Source organism: Ixodes scapularis, unplaced genomic scaffold (genome assembly GCF_016920785.2).
Source record: "Ixodes scapularis isolate PalLabHiFi unplaced genomic scaffold, ASM1692078v2 PGA_scaffold5__190_contigs__length_132052651, whole genome shotgun sequence".
NCBI classification, from domain to species: Eukaryota; Metazoa; Arthropoda; class Arachnida; order Ixodida; family Ixodidae; genus Ixodes; species Ixodes scapularis.
The window spans coordinates 63,725,492-63,746,696 of record NW_024609880.1 but is presented as its reverse complement, the minus strand read 5'-3'; the positions used below and the strand labels follow the sequence as shown (position 1 = coordinate 63,746,696).

At 44.3% G+C, this 21,205-nt stretch overlaps 1 protein-coding gene across 4 annotated transcripts in view; it reads right to left on the bottom strand.

The window, feature by feature from the left end:
- Positions 1-21,205, bottom strand: part of LOC120839186 (2-hydroxyacyl-CoA lyase 1) — a 72,761-nt gene that overhangs the window by 37,534 nt on the left and 14,022 nt on the right. For all 4 annotated transcript variants that reach the window (XM_040209445.2, XM_040209444.2, XM_040209443.3 and 1 more), the window contains exons 2-9: positions 20,961-21,065; positions 20,298-20,338; positions 18,409-18,489; positions 13,217-13,289; positions 12,917-12,994; positions 8,589-8,796; positions 4,362-4,497; positions 1,864-1,969 (exon numbers count right to left, since the gene is read on the bottom strand). In XM_040209445.2, coding sequence (XP_040065379.2) covers positions 1,864-1,969; positions 4,362-4,497; positions 8,589-8,796; positions 12,917-12,994; positions 13,217-13,289; positions 18,409-18,489; positions 20,298-20,338; positions 20,961-21,065 — 828 coding nt within the window. The remainder of the gene's footprint in view (positions 1-1,863; positions 1,970-4,361; positions 4,498-8,588; positions 8,797-12,916; positions 12,995-13,216; positions 13,290-18,408; positions 18,490-20,297; positions 20,339-20,960; positions 21,066-21,205) is intronic.

Genomic DNA, 21,205 nt, shown 5'->3' with positions numbered 1-21,205 from the left:
AGGACGACGTCTAGGACGACTTCAAGGATGACTTGTAGGACGACCTCGAGGACAACCTCGAGGAAGACCTCAAGGACGACTTCTAGGACGGCGCCTGGAGGAATTCAGCCTTTCCACTCTCGCGAAAAACAGAGTTGAAAGGCTGGAAAGGTTGCTGCCATCTATGAGAGATGGCGCCAACCAGCAGCCGGTTGCCCGGTTGCCGCTGTCGCTTATAGATGACGGTAGCTGTCCAGAGTTTTGTGTCGACATTTATTCGGTGACGGACACTCCCTTAACCGCTCCACTGTAAAAAATTCTGTAATGTCTTATTTTTAAGTGACAGGTAGTAAACATACACCAGCTATTATCGAATAAAACAATATTGACTTTGATAGTACTGAAAAAGTTTGAAATTAAATTTCAATAAAATTTGAACAACATTGCATCGTGAATAAAGGATGATCTACTATAATAGTAAAATCCCTGGAGAAGGGGAACAAGGGGGGCAAAGGACAAACACAAATTTCTTGATTTTTTTTGCCCTTTGTCCCCCTTGTTCTCTTTTCCAGGGATTTAATTGTTATTCTAGTCCAGCTCGCTTGCACCTTTGTATTCAATGTATTATCATCAACGATCTATAAAGATTCTGTTATGATGCTGTTAAGCCAGCGATTTTTACTATCAGTTTACATTCATATGTATATCCTATGCTCACCCTATATTCTATGTACTTATTTTGCATTATTGTAGTTTTGTTATGTAACTACAGGCTGCCCCCCACAAAGTTTTTTTTACCGCAAAAATAAACAATGTATTGCTGGAGGCTCATTCTCTACCCAAACGTAGCAGAGTATTCCGAACCAGATGTCAAAGTTTCAGAACTGTTATCTTATTCAAAAGTCGTAAGTGATCTGAAATATTCAATGGGAAAATGGCAGCCGACGGAGCCCTCAAACACATGAAGCTGAGTGGTGTCAGTTACCAAGAACCCCAAGCCCTATTTTCCCACTGAAAGTTTAAGAAACCGCTTATAACTTTTTAAATAAGTTAACTGTTTGTTCTGAAACTCTGGCCTCTGGTTCGAACCACCAGGGCTGCATTTGGGTGGAGAATGAACGTTTCTTGATGAATAGTTTACTTTCGCGGTAAAAAAAAACTGCGTAAATATTATTTTGGAACATGCTCTATTTCTGAGGTATCACAAGAATTACAATCATTCTGTATGTTTCTGTGGCTTTCAGTTGAATGTATTTTTCCTGCCGTTCATGTGAACTGTAAGGGGGCAGTGCAAAACCAGGACTGCTATCCATTCTCTTCTTTCCGACTCTGTAAAAAAAAATAAAAAAAACTATGGCAGCCCTTTTTTTTAGTTTTAGACATTGGTTTCAGTGGATTGGTCTAGCCATGTGTACGTCACACACGTCTATACTCCGTCTCATCCAAACTTTGCAAGTGGTGAAGGCTTCGGTTCCGGTGAGCCAATCAGCACATCAAATCATGTGGCTCTATCTCACTAGTTGTGCGCAGTGCTGTCGGAGCCATGGGCGGGAGAGAAGAAAATCGCTTATGTACGAATTTCGAGTGACAGGCCAGTCCCAGAGGGGAACAAAAGTAACACTTCAAATGCGCAGAAGAGGGTTCGGCTAAGAGGGGAGTTCCTCCTCTTCCTCTGATAAGGGCTGTCACGTGGTTTGCCTCCGTCACTCTGGTATACTCGAGGGGGCCGTAGCGTTTGCTTTCTGCCAAGTTATGGTGAAACAAAGTATAGGCGTGACCTATAGGACGTCTCCGAGGCATCGCAACATCCTACAAATGTCCAGACGACACAGATGGACTATCTGTGTCGTCTGGGAATGCCTAGAAACAATCAATAGAACTTGCCTGGATGATCTTGACTCCGGCACTGAACCGTGGTGGCCGTCCAAAGTGTAGCATCCAGTTTAGTCGAGCACCCAGCAGCAGAATGACGTCTGCCTCCTGCAGGGCCCTGGGGGGGAAGGGAATGGTCGGAACCCACAAACAGGTGCTTACATTAAAACTAAATACAGTAAAATCCTGTAAGGAGGCCCTCGTCCGAGAGATTGCCCATTCCGTATTGCTGGCTAAATATTCGCAACATAAAAATTCGAAAACATCGCCCATCTCCCTCTTTCCGTCGAACGTCGCACGATGTCCAACAGGAATCGCATCAACCACGCAATCTGCAGTACCAGTGCGTCTGCAGGGTGTTAGCGGGTTTCCGAGTTTTTGTCCACGATCTGCGCGTGCTATATTGGTTTCCGTAACATGCAAATTGTTCCCAGATGTGTATTACATTGCGAGATGTGAATTTACTGTATCCGCGATCTGCGGTATCCATTCCCGTGACATGCAAGTTTGTAGTGGATTCCCGCGTTTTTGTCTGCGATCTGCAAGCGCAAGATCAGTGCCCGTGACAGGCAAGTTTGTATCCGGTTCTTTCATGTTACTTTGCAACGTGAAACTTGAACCTACTATGTCCGCAATCTGCGGTATTTATTCCCGTGAGATGAGAGTTTGCAGCAGATCCCAGTGGGTCCTTTGCACCACAAAACGCGAACATGAAATGTCTGCAACCCGAGGTATCCTTTATTGTGACACAGGAGTTCACAGCAAATTCCCGCGTGTTTATCGTATCGTGAGACACGAATTTGCCGTGCCCGCGATCTGTAGTTCTCGTGTCATGTGGTTTGTTTGCAGCGGGTGCCCAGGTGTTTATCACTAATTATACATAAAGTTTACCTGCTGCATATTCAAAGGTAGCCCACCCCATTTCTTTCACTATTTATCTCTTCATTTTGGGTGGGCGTTCTTACGAGATTTTACAGTAAACTAGATATGAGATGCTACAACCAAAAACGCACATCTTCCCTCTGTTTTATGCACTTTACCCAGTAATTGTGTCGTGTGTGTTTAGACAGCCGGAAGTAGTCTGCCCCAATGGACATCTTTCCTCTCAGCTGTAGATGTGAAATTTAGCCAGTGTAGTACAACTGGTAGCCCGGGGTCTTTAACGTACACTACGCAGTAGCAATATATACGCAACCCCACGTAAGTATGATGCTCATCCAGGTCAAAACGGGTAGGGGTGGGGATTGAATCCAAGATAACTGGGTTCAGCACCGCTTTACGGGCTCCGAAATGCGATGCGTTAACACAATCGCGAGCGATTCCCCCCCCCCCCCGCCTAACCTCTTCACTGAAAAAAAAGATTAAGAAGGCAAGCTCTTTGTGGCACGGTTATGAGCCAAAGCAAGTTCTTCTTCAAATTCTGTTTTCACTTTGTACCCACTCTATCTAAGCTCAGCCTCATGCTGATCAATGAATTAGAAAGTGTTCTAGCTAATCCTGCTAAAACATAACCAGAAAAAAATTTTAAATTGTATTTTGGCAATTAAGTTGATATATGCAGATTTGCGTTTTACGGGAAACATAGTGGAAGCAAACTAGAGTCTCAGCTCTCCAACCATGTGACGCCGTGTCCGGCATCGCTACATCCTTTTTTAGTACAGTTGACTCGCCTTAATTGGACCTTGGTTAATTTGACTCATCATTTAATTCGACCCTGTTGAAAGGTCTTGGCAAAAACCCATACATTTCTATACATAAAAAAAAAACTCGATCTTGAAATAATTTTGACCTGGAGAAAACCAGCGGTGGGCAAATTACAAGCACGATTGGCCGTGCGTGACGCACAAAAACGGGCCTTTTTTTTTTCAATTACGTGGTGGGCAAGTTACAAGCGCCGCTTTGTGAAGAAAAAGAAAAAGAGAGCACATGTTGAGACACAATAGAACACGGTCCAGTCTCAACACAAATCAACAATTGTAACACTGGTGCGGAGCAGCGAGCGCCACTCCATAGTGGTGTTGCCACTGCCGCCGCACTGAATGCGCGAAGAAAGACACAGCCACTGCTACCGCCATGCCGCAGTGTGCGGCGGCTCATTATAAAATGTTAGCCCACCTGATCTAAAACGCTGGATATTCCGAATTTCTCACGCATCTTTGAATTCAACTTTCAGATAATTTTATCCGATTTCTCATGTCCTGTCAGGGTTGAATTAACGCAAGCCGACTGTACAGCTTCTTTTTCTTTTTTAGTCTTGTTGTTTTTGAAGCTTGCGTAGCTGGGGAAGTCTTCTCAAACCTTCTTGAAGTCCTCTTTCTGGCCTCTTCCATTTCCTTTCCTTTTTCCTTTTACAATTGCACGGCAGGGCTGGTCGAGCTCGCGGCACTGCCATTTGGCAGCTGGCCGAATCTCTCTGGCAGTGGCTGGCCTTCACATGCTTCACTTTTCAAAGCCAAATCAAAGTTAGCTTCAATAAGAATGCGACATCTGCATTAAAAGAGGGCACTCACTTTGACCTGGCTGGAGAGATGCACTGGGGGTGGTCGTCGGGCAGCAGCCCCTTCCCCATGGGTGTCGGCAGGTACGGCAGCCCCGTAGACTCCAGGAACTCGCGCACACTCTTCTCAGCGCGGGCATACGAGGCACCTGGGTTTTTGACGCATAAACGAGATGTGGCGTGATGTCGGGCTTCAAGACCCTGGCCCACACCATAGAACCCGATAAATGTCAGGTCCCTTAAACTCTCACGAAGCCAGAGAAGCGTGAAGTGCGCATAGAAAGCTCCTTATAATGTCACTGGACCGAAATTTCTCTCGAGATTTTAGTTTTGGGGCTTGGGAAACGAAAATGTTGCTTCCCACCTCTATCAGAAAGTGGAGTCTTTGCCAATACTGTTTTGCACGCCATGCTCTTATTCCACGCGGATGAAAATAATGATTGACAACACGTCTACATGGCACTTTTGTTTGCACCATTAACTTTGCCAATTTTGGAAAATGAGAGGTGGTTGCAGGAAAGTATGCAACAAAATGGTGGATCAGTGGTATCGTATTCTCAATATTTTATTTATTATAAAATAAAAACAATAGTGTCCTAAGATGATTAGGATCGTCTGTGGCAATCACTAAACAAGGAAACGTTTCGGGCCTGGCAAATCCTTCGTCAGTTGAACTAGATGACTGTTTTCTTTCAGTGATGTATCAAAATTTCCGCCAGAAAGAAGCTTTTGAAAAAAAAATATTTACGAAAAGAGAGACCTTTACCAGCTACGTAGCACAAGGTACAACATCCAATTTTCTGTGATCGCTGAAGAATTTGAAGAACTACAATCATGGGTGCTTCTGATGTATACATGGCACCCTGTCCTTGAATTGATTATATTCTTGTTTATATTATGCTGGCCTTATGCCTCATGATTTGCTGAAAAACAAGAAAATATCAAACACACAATTTTTTTTTTTTTTTAATTACCGTAATATCCCGAGTCATCGCCCATCCCCGAGCCATCGCCCACCCCATTTTTTGGGCCAATATCGATTTCCGAAAAAACACCGAGTCATCGCCCACCCCTTCAAATACCCCAGCGCGGACTCTGCGATCCGCGAACACTCATCCTACCCGAATGACGCGGCCGCGGACCTTACAGTTGGAGGACGTCCGTGACAAAGTAAAACGAAGGAGGGAAAGACACTTTTTTGTTTACGCATTTCCTCCGTGAGCGACCCCAAAGTGGTCGTGTATCCGTGCGAAAAGAAAACGATGGAGATAACAAAATAAGAGTTTGTTAAAATGTAACCGCAGAGTGTTAGGTCAAAGTCTGTCTCCGCCGAAGTAAGGTCACCGCGAACCCGCTCCTTCTTCCTGCCCGTCGTGACCGCGGTTGCGCAATATTTTAGGCAAAGCCAAAGCGTAAATAAAGCTTTGCTGGAACGTCCTACACAGACGTTTGCAGAGCGTCCCAACCGTGCATTGATAGCCCGCTGTGCACGGACACACGTATGTACGCACCAAACAAGAAAGTTGCGCAAGAGCTTGCAATTGACAAGGCGCCCGACTTGGCCCGACGCCAAAGTATTTGCCAACGCGACCGCCGCCTTTCCCGCTTTCCCAGCATTGCTCTTGGTAGCTTCTTTGGACCGCTCGCTCGCTGGCTCGCTCGTTGCGCCTTGTCGGTTTTTCTACTTTCTTGTAGACTTTTCTTTCTTTTTTTTTTTTACTAACTAGGAGAACATAATGGTGACATTCTTTCACGGAACAAACGTTCGCGCTATATGCAGATCGGCGGTGTTTCTAGCGCGTATGCAAGCAGCGGACTTCGCTATAGTAAAATATTCTTTCGTGAGCATTCTTTTCTTCAAAACAATGAAACTAAATAGAGTTTTGAGTTTGATGTATCTCTTGTGCATCAGCGCTAGATACACAGAGAAAAATAGGCGTTTTTTTCCGCTTTTTTTTTAAGTGTTTGTGCTCACCCACCGAGACATGGCCCACCCCACTTTTTTAACGAATTTCAGGCGGTAGGGGGGTGGGCGATGACTCGGGATATTACGGTATGCTATTGTTTTAGTACTGTATTCAACAACATTGTAAGAAAAAGAGGTAATTTTATCAAAGCATTTTTGGATTGAATGACATAAGTTAGTGAATATGGCATCACAGCTTCGGAGAGGAAAAACCAGTAGTGCTTGCAACTGTATCCTACAATTAACCTTATTTTCTCATAAATACAACAAACTCCATTTTTTCTGTAAATACAACAGACTTCCTTGTTCTTCTCGTAAATGTAATAGACCCATGAGTTTGACGTACCATACCTAGAGGTCGCAAAAATCGCCAATATCTGCAACTTCCCCTCCCACCCCCACAAATATGCTAGAGATCATAATTAATATGCAACAGTTGAGCCTGTGCATTTAAAGGTTTCACAGTTAGTGCACCATACACTCTGCGGCCAAGATAGCACAAAAACAACATTCACACTGCCTTGCATTGAAGAACAATATTCGTTACCGCTTGAGTGAAAGCCCTGAATGAGCACTTTCCACCAAACTACTAGTCTTGATGAGGTTCTTATAATTTTAATGCTTTCCTTACCGGGCCTATTAAAATTGAACGATTTGATTGATGAATTTGTTATGGAGATACTCTATTTTGAGTTTCAGTTATGGTTTTTGCTTTTCCGCAAAGGGGCGATTCTTCGTGCGACTTTAAAGTTCCATATTTATCAACGATCGCATCATGTATGGCGTCCTTGCCCCGCGCCGACACTCCTCGAAAACATCTGACTCACGAATCTGGTGCCTATGCAATCTATTTTGTGGATGAAACTGGCAGAAGTAAGTCAAAAGATGACGTTCAATCATTGGATGTCAGTTCCAATCGTGGCAGTGGGTCAAACCAGCCGGGATTATCTACAAATTCCTGTCGATATGTTTCGTTTTGCACTCCGAGTGCATTTATTGCCCCCACGAGCGACTATGGACATGCCGGGCGTGTTCCTCCGACCGCATTATTTTTTGTCAGAAGGGTGTCAACCTCATATAGACACGATTTTATGCCATCACCAGCTAAGCGAGCATAGTTTTCTTCCAAAAAATGGCCTGATCTCGGCCTCGGCATAATGTTACGGGGTAGCATGAAATGCTTTGGTCGGGGATTGGGGAGGTGGTACAGTCATCGTGGAGGCCCCTTTTCTTTCTGGGGAACACAAAGTTTTGCACAGAGGCTTTTCGAACTTGCAGGATTTGTTTCTAGAAGAGCAAAGTACACAATGTATTTTTTTTTTATTTTTAGAGCACAGCTCTTAGGCGCTCGTTTCCGGCTTGAGCGGCGTCACCGTCGGCGTCTGTGTAACCATGTGTTGGCGCCATTATGGGACGTTTCCCATAATGACGTCAAACGTGACGTCACGAGGGTCACGAGTGACGTAACTGGTGACGTCACCGCGCGTTGCATTATGGAAAAATTACCCCGCTAACTTTAGCAGAAAAATTTCCCCGGTAAATTCAGTGGAAAAATTTCCCGCTACATTAGGCGGGAAATTTAGCTAAACTTTCCTGCTAAATGGCATGGGAGAAGGAGAGGAGGGTATGGATAAGTAGGAAAGGCATACCCTTCCTTCCGTATCTTCCCCTCCTCCTCCTCAAGAGCTGTGCTCTAATTCTGCGTTACAGGGGATTGTAAACGTCTTTCATTTCTTTTACTCATATTTTGCGAGGCGCATTGAACTAAAATAAAAACTTCTATGTTGGTAACAAAAAATTTTACATTACATTTTTTTTCTTATGCTATATAATAAATATTTTGTTTGACATATATATTTCTGAAAAGAGAATTCCTCTTTTCCGAAATGTTTTGCTCTTGGTGTCAACTTTCGCATTTCTGCAGCTTCAAGCTGCCTAACAATGTTCAGAATTCCTTTAGCTGCGTTTTGGTCTGCTGTTTACTCCTAGTAGCTAAACTTTCGGCAAAAAAATGTTTTTACTAAGACCTCCCATAACAGCCCTTTTTTTCCTGCGGTAAGAAGATAGTTACAAGAAGAACAGAAAGAACCGGAAATTGCCCGTTCAAGCTAAAAGTGTTGTGCAGTGTACATTACATTCTAAAACTTCACTCAATAAAACGTTGTAGATAGAACATCCCAGTCAAAAACATTGTTCTCCAAGGTCCACTTGACCTGGAGAGGAATCTGCTCTGTGCCTTGATAGAAAGAACCTCGAGAAAATGTGCGTCGCCACCTTTCCCCACGATGACCAGTGGCCTCTTGGCTTCCCTGAGAAGGTTCAGGGCTTGGGCCACGGTCGGCGGTTCAGCCAGGACTCTCGGGGGATCGGGACAGCAAGGGGGGTCCGTCAACGCCTCCGACGCCACCTCGCCCAAGATCATGTTGCCGGGAAGGTCCAAGTATGCGGCACCGGGACGGCCGTACAGGCTCGCTCGAACCGCCTACACCACCAGTGACGCACGAAAAAGCCCAATCTGATGCATCATAACTGAGCCACAGCCTTTCAAGTTTTAAGAAAAAAAAAAATGCCCATAAATGTCTGTCAGTGTTAAAACAGAAAAACACAGATGGTAAACATCCGTCGGTGTCAAAAATACAAAATTTGTTAAAACCGTAAAAAGCCGATTTCTGGAAATCTCTGCTCCAGCTAGGACTGTGTTTGTCTAAACCCTCCCTTTTCAAACTTGAACTTTCAATTTTTTCTGAGATTTTTTTTTTTTTTTCATTGATATTCATTGTTTTAGCGTCTGTCCGAAACAAATTATCGAAATAACCCAGTATTTAAAAAATAAATAACACCAAAAAACCTTCGCCGATTTCCTTAGAAACGCCGGAAATTCTGTGGACTAAACAAAATGTCACATGATTTCACTAAGGACGCACGGCTAAGCCGTAGAGATGCTACGGTTATGGATAGAATTCTGTGTTACTGAAGATTATTTTTTTCCAGAAATTTTGTGTTTTTTGGTGTATTGCTGCTGCATACCTTAACACAAAAAAAAGTAGTAATATCTTTGCTATATATACATATTACTGTGGCTACTTAAAGTTACTTTTGTGTTTGTTTGCTGTAAGTTCTTCATATGAAATATTCACATATGCGCGTTTTGTTTATCATTTCTTAGTTGTTGTTGGCCGGTCGCCGTTTGCAATTGTAAGGCTGCAGAGGCCTCATCAAGTGGAACATCTTGACTTGCTGCCCAGCAGCCTACATCAATATATGGTATGAAATAAAATATTGTTTAATCATCTAATCAATTGATATTTTTTTAGGGCTGCATGAATATTCAAATAGTGGTTTTGAATATTACACTTGATATTCACTCCGAGATGAACTGCAATATTCATACCCTTCAAAGTGTTGATCACAGCGGGATAGCTCCATTGAGCGCACTTCTTATTGAGCACCATGTTCTGTTCAAAGCATGCTCAACGGGGCCAACAAGCCGCAATCAATACTTTGAAAAGTATGAATATTGCAGTGGCATGCTAAGAGAAAAGCACACTTTCAAAACGAAACTGTGCATGTGTTAGGTATTAAAAAAAAACAATAAGAACTATGTTAATGTTGATATCTATGTTGCAGTAAATTAAGAATAAATTAAACTCTGGCTGCCTGAATTTAGTGAGCTTTCTTTTTTGTTGCTTGCTTAACTTTTTTTTATGATTTTTTTTTTTATGAGTCTTGCTTTTCCAGTTTTATTTTTTTAAATATTTTTGTGCTAATTATTTTTGTGTTTTGTCGTTTTTGATGTGTGGAAGTCCCGGCCAGGCAAGCATGTAAGCGCGGTGGTGTTTGCGGTCTCCGCCAACTACACTCTACTGTATTTAGTGGCTCTTGAGTGCTCTACTTGGTAGGCTCCCATTTGTCGCGACCTTTGGTATTAGCAGAGACTCCAGGAAATTTCAAGTCGAGCTTAACTTAACACAGTTTTGTATATCCAATTATTGATATATTGAACTATTTTACAATACCTTTGAATTCAATATAGTGTAAACGACTAAATTTTCGCGGGGACCTAATTTTCGCGAATCGCCTACAATTCGCGAAAAATACGTTCCGCAAACAATTCGGGCAATATGTGAATGCTACGGAAGCTACACTCCATTAGCGAAAATTAGAACCCGTGAATAATTTCAAATTTTCAGCTTTGGCCTGATTTGCAAAACTTTTAACCAGCGAAAATTAAGCCGTTTACAGTATCCGGGTTCGACTGTATACCGGAAACAAGAAACCCTATAGACATGGAATACTTGTGGGAAGAGTTCAATACGAAAAGTATCTCGAGGAGTTAAAACTGCCGAGTAAAAAGGGACAAAATTGGACAAGTACCACAAGCTTTCAGTTCAGGATGCTCTTTGCTTCAGGTTTTCGATTTCTTGAGATGTGTGGGGACGAGATGAAGGAACAGGAGGAATTTTAGGGAGCTCGATCGAGGCGGCGAAAGATCCCGGGAAAATCAAAATATCAGTCCCCTACTTTTTTGGGAAGTGAGAATATCAAAATATTTAGAGTTCCCCGCAAAGACCCAAGTCGCACAAATGGCTACCAGTGAGCACTCACCACAATTTTTCAGGATCTACCACATCGGTTCTAAAACTCTTTGATCCCGAGGAATCCCTATCTCTCTCGACTGAAGGCCAAGGAACCCTTCCCAGTTTCGGCATCGGTACAATGAAGCATTCATACATAGCGTGCAACGCAATCAAAGCTAGCGCACCGGTTTGCACTGACGACCGCCTACGTTCGCCCCATAAAATAGCGCTGCCCCTGCAAAAAGAAGAAAAAAAAGTCGTAAATTGTGCATTTTTGGAGCTAGTAACTGATAGTGGCGTTATGATTTCGACGGAACATTGATTTTTTTTCAATAAAAAGAAAAAGATATTGTAAACTACTCCAAAGTCCAAATTGTTTTCCGTTTTCGTCCGTGCGGCAGTCGCTTCGGGTTTTCGGGTTGTGTGGCTTCCCCTGCCTCGCCGGTTTTGAGAAGATGGCGTCTTACGCAGGAAGCTTTCCTCTCCTGCTCGGATATTTTCGGAGATTCGTTGTGTGAAGATCTTGAAAAAGTGCAAGCAGGTGATCGCCAACGTGTACGCGAGTTCAAGAACGCGTTTACCGGAGACGTCGGTCCGTGAAGTCCTGGAGACGGTCAGTAACGACACAGGAGTGTCTGGCAAGGTGGCGTCCCCGAAGCGAGGACCTCGCTACGTGAAAGTTTCGAGCACGCGGACCGTGTTGTGAACCGCCTTCTGTTATTTCTGGTGTTAAAATCGGCCTTGTGGCTTCAAAGTGAAACAAGCCTCAAGAAGGAACCGTGTCGGTGATGAATCGTGCCTACGGCTTCGTCTTGACCGGCTAAGCGGACGATGCCCGTGGTTGCATTCCGAAGCGTCTGGGTTCGTTTGCCTGCTGGACCGTAACCTCAGTCGGCTCCGTCTGCCTGAGGCACCTTAACCTTGGTCGGCTAAGTGGACGACGCACATGACCGTGTGTACGCGTCTATTGTGAATCACTCCCGGTTCATGAGGGCGCCGGCACCAGAGCAGCGAGATACTGCCGTCTGGATGACTTCCTTACACCGGCGGGTATTTGGACTCTGAAGGAAACTTCCATGAAGTCACATCACGCGAGGGAATGCCAAGCCGTCTGAACAATGGCAGTGCGATCCCCTCATCCCAGTATTTGTTGTATAAAGGACCGTCCACCGCACTCTCAGGGTACTCTCTAATTTTCACGCTACCATGTAAATAAACGGCTTTAAATAGAGACGCCCTGGATCTCGACCGTTCTTCCGTTTTGACGAGGCTGGCGCGGGGTTCAAACGGAACACCAGCCCCTAGTCTACCCCCTTACAAATAAAAAGCAAAAGAAAATAGGATTTGAAATATACACTTTCGCAATGCGCACAATGTTTGCATAAAAAATACATTGGAAAAAAAAAAAAAGACTTTGCGCCCGAAGTGGATTCGAACCACCGCCACCGAGACGTCGGTATCGCCAGAGCAGCGCCTTGCACCGCTCGTCCACGAAACGCGCGGAGTAACACATTTTTTTGTTGTTGTTGTTGTTTTTTCATGCGCACTACTTCAGTACCTTTCCCAGCGTTGCACGCTATGTTTGAAACGGAGTATAAGCATGCAATAATTCACATAATATACTCCATTCACCCTTAAACTAAGACTAAAAGCTCTGCCTTCAGCCCGAGCTCACTGGCTTCCGCAGTGCTTTGGTTGCGCGTGCTTGTGCGTTCACATTTGTGTTAGCAAGGGCAGGAAGCTCGCGCTGAAGGCGGAGCTTCTGGTCTCAGCTGGAAGGGGAACGAGGTAGGGGGAGTGATTGGGTCATAGTTGTGCATCAGTGGATGGCTCAGATCTTCTAAAATAATGCTTAAACACAACAAAAAATGCTTTACACGGGGGCGGAAATGGTCTAGGAAATTTCGGGAACCCTCGGGGTACTTTGGGGAATCTCTGGGTTCCTAGGAAACCAGTTTTAGAACTCGCTATCTATTGGAAAAGATGAACTATAAGAGTATTATACAGAAGGAGAAAACGTTTCACCTTCTCAATGTGCATTGGGATGAGCTGGATTGAGCTGGGACGGCAGGCATACTTGGTGTAGCTTCTGCAGGCCTCCACCTGTCGCAGCACGAAAGCATCCCGGTTTTAACGGTCACCGAACAAAATATCTACAGTATAGTCACAGGGATAACTACGACACCTCATCGGACCCTAGTGTATCCCATGTATCTTGCAGTTAACCTGCGTCGACTTTATGACAACCTTGCAATGATGCACTCCGCTTCTTCTGCCGCAGTCGGCACCTTACGTGGAAAAGCAATCGCCAACGTCTGGGCTCACCTGCAGACATTCCTGGAAGGCCCCCAAGCCCTCGACGTCCTGGTCGCACGCACCTCCCACCAGTAACATAGGCCTGCAAAAAGCATTGTGTCTCACACAAGTCACTTCGCTGCGAAGTCATTGACTCGTCGTGACCTAGGCGACCAATTGCGGTCAGACAGTGGAGCTTATCACTTTCAAGCAACGTTACTAGAACCACTCAGTTGGGACAACTGCTTCGAAAAAGTGGCTCCAACCCGTACTCGAAAACCAAACTAATGGTGATCGCAACGCCGCCGTTTCTGTCGCAGCAGCCACTCTGGGCATTGCACGGCTGCACGTACTAATTCAGATTGGTTTAGGTTGGGTCGTGCGAGGGCATGTGGCGCCATCTCGGAGTGCTATTTCGCAGTAGCTATATAAATACACTTTTACGGTTTGAATCGTCACTAAAGGGCCGCGCTGTTATTGTATTCAGTTTGGTCTCGGTGGACGCGAGCAGTCCGGGTTTCAAGGGTGAGTTTCCCAACCGGGTGTTCTACCGGGTGAAACAAGGAGACGGTAGGCTTTTTAAATCGACCGGAAAATTCGGTTTCTTAACCTATCGTGCTACGACTTTGTGCAGCGTTGCCCACAGATGGTGCATTTTTTTTTTGTAAAATTTGCAAAGAGCGAACTTACCTGAGGAAAAAGTAAAGAAACTTGCTGTTACCGCGCCTGTCTTTTTTGTTTCTGCGACTGTCGCCGCCTACGGAATGCGCTCCGCTTTTGAGTCGAAAAGATTGTCTGCTAAAAAGGCCTGCTCTCGGCGCCGTATGCTCGTTCGTTGCGGCGTTCGTTGCGCCATCTCTTGTGTCCAGTGCGAAGCGGCGCCGTTTTGTTTGCAGACCGGAGGCGTCGCTGCGTTGCCATAGGAGCTAAGCCTTTTTCTTTCCTTACTTTTTCCTCAGGTAAGTTCGCTCTTTGCAAATTTTACAAAAAAAATGCACCATCTGTGGGCAACGCTGCACAAAGTCGTAGCGCGATAGGTTAAGAAACCGAATTTTCCGGTCGATTTAAAGAGCCTACCGTCTCCTTGTTTCACCCGGTAGTAATGCTGGTTTCAAGCAAACAGAGAAGTGCCGTTAAAGTGCCATTTCTCAGAGGTGCACAGAGAACTCATTTGGAGGAGGCTATACCAGGTGTTTCACAGAACAATAAACTGGTTAATTGGGCTGGTTTGTTCATAGTTTAAAAAGTATTAAAGCGCCGAAAACAACAAGGACCAAGATGAAGTCAGACAACAAGGCATGTGCAAACAGTTGATTTTGAATTCAAAGCAAATTCACAGCGAATAGTAGTTCTGGCTGAATATTTTCAAATTGAATACTTTCTCCAAGCCTTTCACTACTGCACCATACCTAAGTGGAAACCCAGTTGAACATGTAAAGGTTGTAAACATGTAAAGATCAAAGCCTACATTGGGATGGCAAGCGAACAACATATTTGACATACTATTAAACCCATAGAAATGCCCAGCTATACCTAATTAAAAGGATTTATACAACCTCTCGCTATATACAAATATCCTTTCTTGAATCTTGAAATAAAAAGGACAATTATGAGTAATGAACGGAGGTTGTCAGGATATCTCTGCCTAACATGTACTCTTGGATAATAACCAGTTAAATTTTGAAAATGTTAGTGTTGTGTACATATTAACACTCACAAAATGTATTTATTTTTAAATCCACTAGGCATGTGTGTGCACCACCCCACTTTAAAACTGTGCTTTCCCCCCCTAAGCACGCGAGTGCAATGTTTGTATTTTAGAAGTCTTGGTCACGAAGGGTTAGCCCCGTTGAGCGCACTTCTTGGCGAGCACCGGTGCGCCGTGAAGAAGCCACGCCCCGCGGAAGCGACCTCTGCAAGTGTTGCTTCTCTGCACTGCACCGGTGCTCGGTGAGAAGCATAGTCAGCGGGGCAATCCCATCGCAATCAACACTTCAAAAAATAGGAGTATCGCAGTTCACCTCGAAGCAAATATAAAATAGCATATTATTCTAAACGACTATTAAAAAAATCTGAATATTTGCCCATGTTGCATAAAATTAAAACTCTAACCAGATACAAAAAAAACCAAAAAAACAAGCAGAGAAGTTTATGAGGCATACAAAATTTGACACAAAAAAGTAGTTTGCACACCTCAGGCATCTAATGACCTATCAAAAATGATTTTGATATCAAACGAGCTTGGTACCCCCATGATGATAATTAGAAATCCGAGGGAGCATATGATATATGTGTTCTTTACAAATAAACAACAGTTGCGAGTGTACTTTGTGTTGTCTCATGTTTCAGAAAACTTTGGCCAAATTGCTGCTAAAAAAAAGACGCATCAAAGCAAGATATAAGGCATGTGTCAGATTTTACAGCATTCTGAGGTACACCTAAGCACTTCTTACGAGTTGCAAGTGCAAAAGCATGCGTGTCATTCTTCCGCTCCCTTATTTCGCCAATGGGACAGAAGCCGAAATCCATCGGCTTTACACCGCTCCTTTGGGATCGGGGAAACTAGATGCCGTTTAACTAGGCTTTTCGCGTGGTTTCAAAGCTGGGAGCCGGCTTCACTTGGAGAAAGGAGTTAAGGTGCCGTTTGGCACGGCTTCAAAGCTCATGACGTCGGCTCGCTCCATGAAACAGTTAAGGCTTTTGCATTAAAAAAAAAAAGCCCAATTTAAGCACATCTCTAGGTTTCGGATTACTATCGGAGCACATCTTTGCGTCAGCGGTACTGCTCTCCATGGCCAAAATGCAAATCTAATGTGCGCCGCCACACAATTTTCGCAAAACGAAGGTGAACCCAAGAACCAAAGTTTACTCTTGCAATATGTCATTCAACAGCACAGCATTTCATTTTTCCAGCTCGCACTTCACTCCCTTTTCTCCTACAAGAGTCAAGGTGGTAGTGGTGCACTTTGGCTACAAGGAGCAGGACCGCTGGCACAGAGACGAAACATGTATGAATTTACCGTATTTACTCGAGGTAATAGCCGCACTATTTATGAACAAGGCCCTTGCTTCTACTTTCCCACAAAGCACATATACAGCCAATCATCGCATTGCGCATAAATAGCATAGCAAATAACCAGATCGAGGAAACGATCCTCCATACAAATGCAATATTCACGGATGGTATCTTCGCGGGAAGACGTTATCTCTGTCCTGTAAACCGCTGGAGTCATGCTGTCGATCGCGGTGATTGGCTATCCGCGTGCTCCATGGAAAGGCGAGCCCTCAGGTTTTCTTCATAAACAGTGCGGGTATTACTCGAGTAAATACGGTAGTGTTTTTTCGGACTGCCGTGAAAGACTGCGCGCGACTTGTGTTTTTGCAAAGTGGGCCGACTTAGTCATTTTCGATAATGCTCAGAAGGAATCTAACTGAAGCTGTACTTTTAAATTTACCAATCAGAAAGTTGATTGGTAAGATCTGTGCAATGTATACTTCTTGCAGGAATTATTCAGCAGGTGTTCTGTGAACACCCTGTACAAGTACATGGTGGTCTTTAGGTACATCTATACTAAGCTCTCAGACCTATCCACTCTGGGGAAATAGAACACCACCACCCTCCTTCTCTGAGCAATTATTCCACTGACAGCAAGAGCATTTAGAAATGAACACTCGACAGGGTTCAATGCATTAAAGAGAAAGGTGAGAGCACTTGCCTCCTAATGATGTGAATGCACGTCTTGGCTATGAGGCGTAGAACCTATTCAGACCATGCCTTCAAAAGGCGTAGAAACATCAACTTGCGACTTGCCCCTACACTTTCAGACGTATGAAGTAGCTAATAAACCCCATTTTGGTCTCGCTATCAGATATGCTTCATGAAATAATGTAGCAATTTTACCAATGCGACGCACGTTTTAGTTGTACAAGCGGCTTCCACACCGAAGTTCTGTGGTGACTGTAGCACTGTTGCACAGTTCAATGGAAGCAAGAGCTTCAAGATCCATGAGTGCCTGAAGTTTATATATTTACAAAGACTTTAAACAGAACTTCTGTTAGGGCAGACTTCTGAAGTGGGCCGTACGCAGACAACTTGTAATGTCGGTTAAGGGGGAACACTGGTTAAGGGGGAACACATTTCAGGAGAGGTTATAGTATTTCTATCTGCTCTAGATGCTGGGATATTCCTCCTGCAAATTTTCAACAATTACAAAAATTGTGTTTTGTGAAAACAATATTTTAGTCAACTTCAATGCACAATAGGCCCGCATAGACATTATAAATTGATTTATAGCTCAAATATTCATCTACGAAATTAGAAGTCTGGTAGGTTCAGAAGAACAACAGCCATTGCCATTTTCAGAAGACTGCAGTTTTAGGCAGTTTTTGGCTTCAAAGACCCATGTCCCCCCTTAAAGGGGTACTCCGCAATTTTTTAGCTACCTCAACTAACTATATTTTCTGACTCCCCGGCCTTTACCCTTTCTGGTATGCTATTTAGTATTGTGAAATTCATAATAGTTATTGCGAAATTGGCAAATGAAAATGGTGCAAAAACAAACATTCAAATATACCCGCCCTTTTCAGGGCCTTGACGTCAGTGGAAGGTTAAGCTTGCCAGTCGGGCGAGCAGTCTAAAAAATAAAATATGCCAATCATTTGTTCCCTGCTGGAGCGCGGGGACTGGAGCGAGCTTCCAAAGCATTCATTTGATACCATGAAACTGCTTCGAATCAGTTGGGAACAAATTCTACAGTCCAAAGAGTGAACCCCAGCACTTCCACTGACGTCACTTTTTGATTGTTGCCAGTAGAGACTTTCAGTTTGAAAAACACGGTGAGGACCGAAATTGTAAATTCAATAACTTTGTGAAAAAAAATTATTTTGACCTAATATTTGGGATACTATCTTGGCGATGTTGTTTGGAGAGTTTAGCAAAATTTCGAGCAAATCGGGGACCATGAAGAAATCGGCGGAGTACCCCTTTAAGGCACAAGACGCAGAGCCAAACGCAGAGTGCAATGTCTTCATCTGAGAAGCATTGCATATGGCAAAACCACTTACAAGAGAACACACTGGCACAATCTATGAGGTAGCCCTGGAGCACCTGTGAACTCCCCTACTCTAAAAGGAATATTGGGAGAAGAGCCCATGTGAAATGATGGATGTACGGCTAAATTCTCTTAAAGGCCATCGCAAAAGGGAAGGTGGGTGTGACTTGCCATCCGTTGACCTGAGCATTGGCAAGGCCTGCTAAGGCATGGATGACGCCTGGACCAGACACCACGACACAGACGCCGGGCCTGAGCAAGACAGAAGACAACCGCTGAATGCTGTCGGGAGATTTTAAAATGCAAAACACACTATACTCCATTTCACACTACGTTCGACAACAGCCCTGTTGTGCCACTGAGAGGATAGCGCAGGCGGTAGCATATTACTTCTGTGACGTCATCAGGCAGAAATCGAAGAGCCCCTTTTATGGATGCGGTAAAAGCAGCGGTTAAAGACGCATTTCAGGCATCACACTTATATCCTTGCAGCCTAATTTTACGACAACTGGCTGTGACGAAAACTTTCGTGAATACTAGATACGAGCTAGAATGGTATATTTTACTTCTTGCAACCTTTTCACTTTTAACAACCATTCCTTATGTGCAGCCGGTGCGACATCCTTTCCCTAGAACAATGGTTCTCAAGTATGGATGCGACAAGGACCCGTTGAGGTCTGGCCAGAGTGATAGGGGACCCCATGCCTCCGAGGGAAAAGGATGGTGGGGCAGGGGTATAAAATAAGACAACTGCAGTATAAAGGAGCATCATTTACTATTATAGACAGAAGAAGTGAAAATCATCAAGTAAAAGGATGGATGGATAGATGGTAATGGCTGTACCCTTTATAACCGGCAGTAGCTAGCGCCACCTAGTCAGGGTTACGAAAATACTTCTCTTTTTTTCAAGAAAAGAGGAATAGGGGAGGGGGGCGGGGATTGAGCATTGAGGCAAGGGCTTCGCGCACCCCTAAAATAACTATGCGGACCCCAACGGCTCCGCGGACCCTGACTTGAAGACCACTGCTCTAGAAGAACGCCTGTTGACGAAGTGTGAAAAACTGGGGCCGCAATATGCCAACTGAAATAAGGTGTTAGAAGCGGAAGAAGTAGAGAACTGCTGGCTACTGAAGAATAGTGTTTCCAGGTCTCGCAAATATACAAATGAACAGTGTCCACTTGCAATGAAATACCCTGGCCAATATCTTATTACAAGTTAATTTTTTAGAGCACAGCTCCTAGGCGGCCGTTTCCGGCTTGAGCGGCGTCGGTGTCGCCGTCAGCGTAACTGCGCGGTGCATTATGGGTAAATTTCCCCGTTAAATCTAGCGAAAAATTTCCCCGCTAAATTTGGCGGGAAAATTTTCCCGCTAAATCTAGCGGAAAATTTTCCCCGCTAAATTTAGCGGAAAAATTCCCCCGTTAAGTCTAGCGGAAAAATTTCCCCGCTAAATCTAGCGGGAAAAATTTCCCCACTAAATCTAGCGGAAAAAATTTCCCCGCTAAATCTAGCGGAAAAATTTCTCTGGGGGTCACGTGAACCCCCCAGGTCACGTGAACCCCCCAGGTCACGTGACCCCCAAGGTCACGTGTCCCCCACATGACCTTGGGGAGGGGGCCATGTGACCTCACCAAGGTCACTTGACCCCCCCCCCCCCCCCCCGAGAACACGTGAACCTCGGTACCCTTCCCTCCTCCTCCTCAAGAGCTGCGCTCTAATTCGGCGTTACAGGGAGTTGTAAACGGCTTTCATTTTTTTAAACTACTTTTAAAATTAGGATAATGTGAAATTACACAGCATGTCTATGATGTGCTAGCATCATTTTCTGGCAAAGCTTCAACTTTCTGCAATGACCACCCAATATTTACAGAGCAAAACTCTGTAAACTTTTACTACACAGAACCTGCAACAGCAACACTAGTTGGGCACCTTACTACAACAGCAACAGCGAGAGAGAGAGAGAAAGCAGTTTTTGTTTTGTAATTCTAACAGCTGTTGAAGAGTAGTTCTATGAACCTAACAAGCTCAGCTGCCAAAAATTGAACTTTAGAGCCCTTACCTGCGAGTAAGGTATCCCATGGCTCCCGCAGCATAGCTAGCCTGTCCCCAGTGCAGTCAGGGAGTAAAAAGCCAAAATTAGAAGCTGCTGAGGATCAAACTGAGCACAAGGCTCAGAAACGGGAAAGGCAATGGAAACGCACAAAAAAAGTTGTGTTTTTGCATTCCCACTTCATACCATCGAACCCGACCAGAAGGCAAAAGAACTGGCAGAAAACGTCCCACCAAGCTTCGAAGATGGGATATACTTTAAACTTTAACCAAACATTCTCTGGCCCTTGCTTCTCAGTTTTATGCTTTAGGACGTTGCCGACTAAGATGTTTATTGGAGCTTCTCCATTCTCGGCTTCACGTTGCCACGAGACAGAAATGATTCCATAGCTGCATAGAAACTGCCATGATGTAATACATCTTCAACCTGCATTTTATGTTGCCTATGCACAGAGTTGAAGCACACTATCTCAAAGCATAGCAAGATTTGATTAAACAATCTCTACTACTAGCTCTTTTAGGTCTCTGAAAATCCAATAATTTTAGCCATTATTATTATTATTATTTTTTTTATGAATGCTCATTGGCATTTTAATAGTGCTGTGGAAATAGCGTGGTTTGCTGAAATGCCCAGAAGATAGTCACTGGACTAGGAGAAAAAGGAGCCACGCACCGCTTGTTCGTTGCGCATGCCGATGAACTTGATGCCGGCCTGCTGCGCTGCCAGGGCCACCTCAAACACGGGAACACCCACCACGCCAAACATGTATTCCACACCCTGGAAGCAAAATCCCGCATTTTATCGCATTTTGCAAACTCTACATTGATTCCCTATTGCACCTTTCGCATGTAGACACAAGTGAAATAAAACATGAGCAGTCCCGTATGAATCCAGAGTAAAGTCACAGTGAGAGCTGC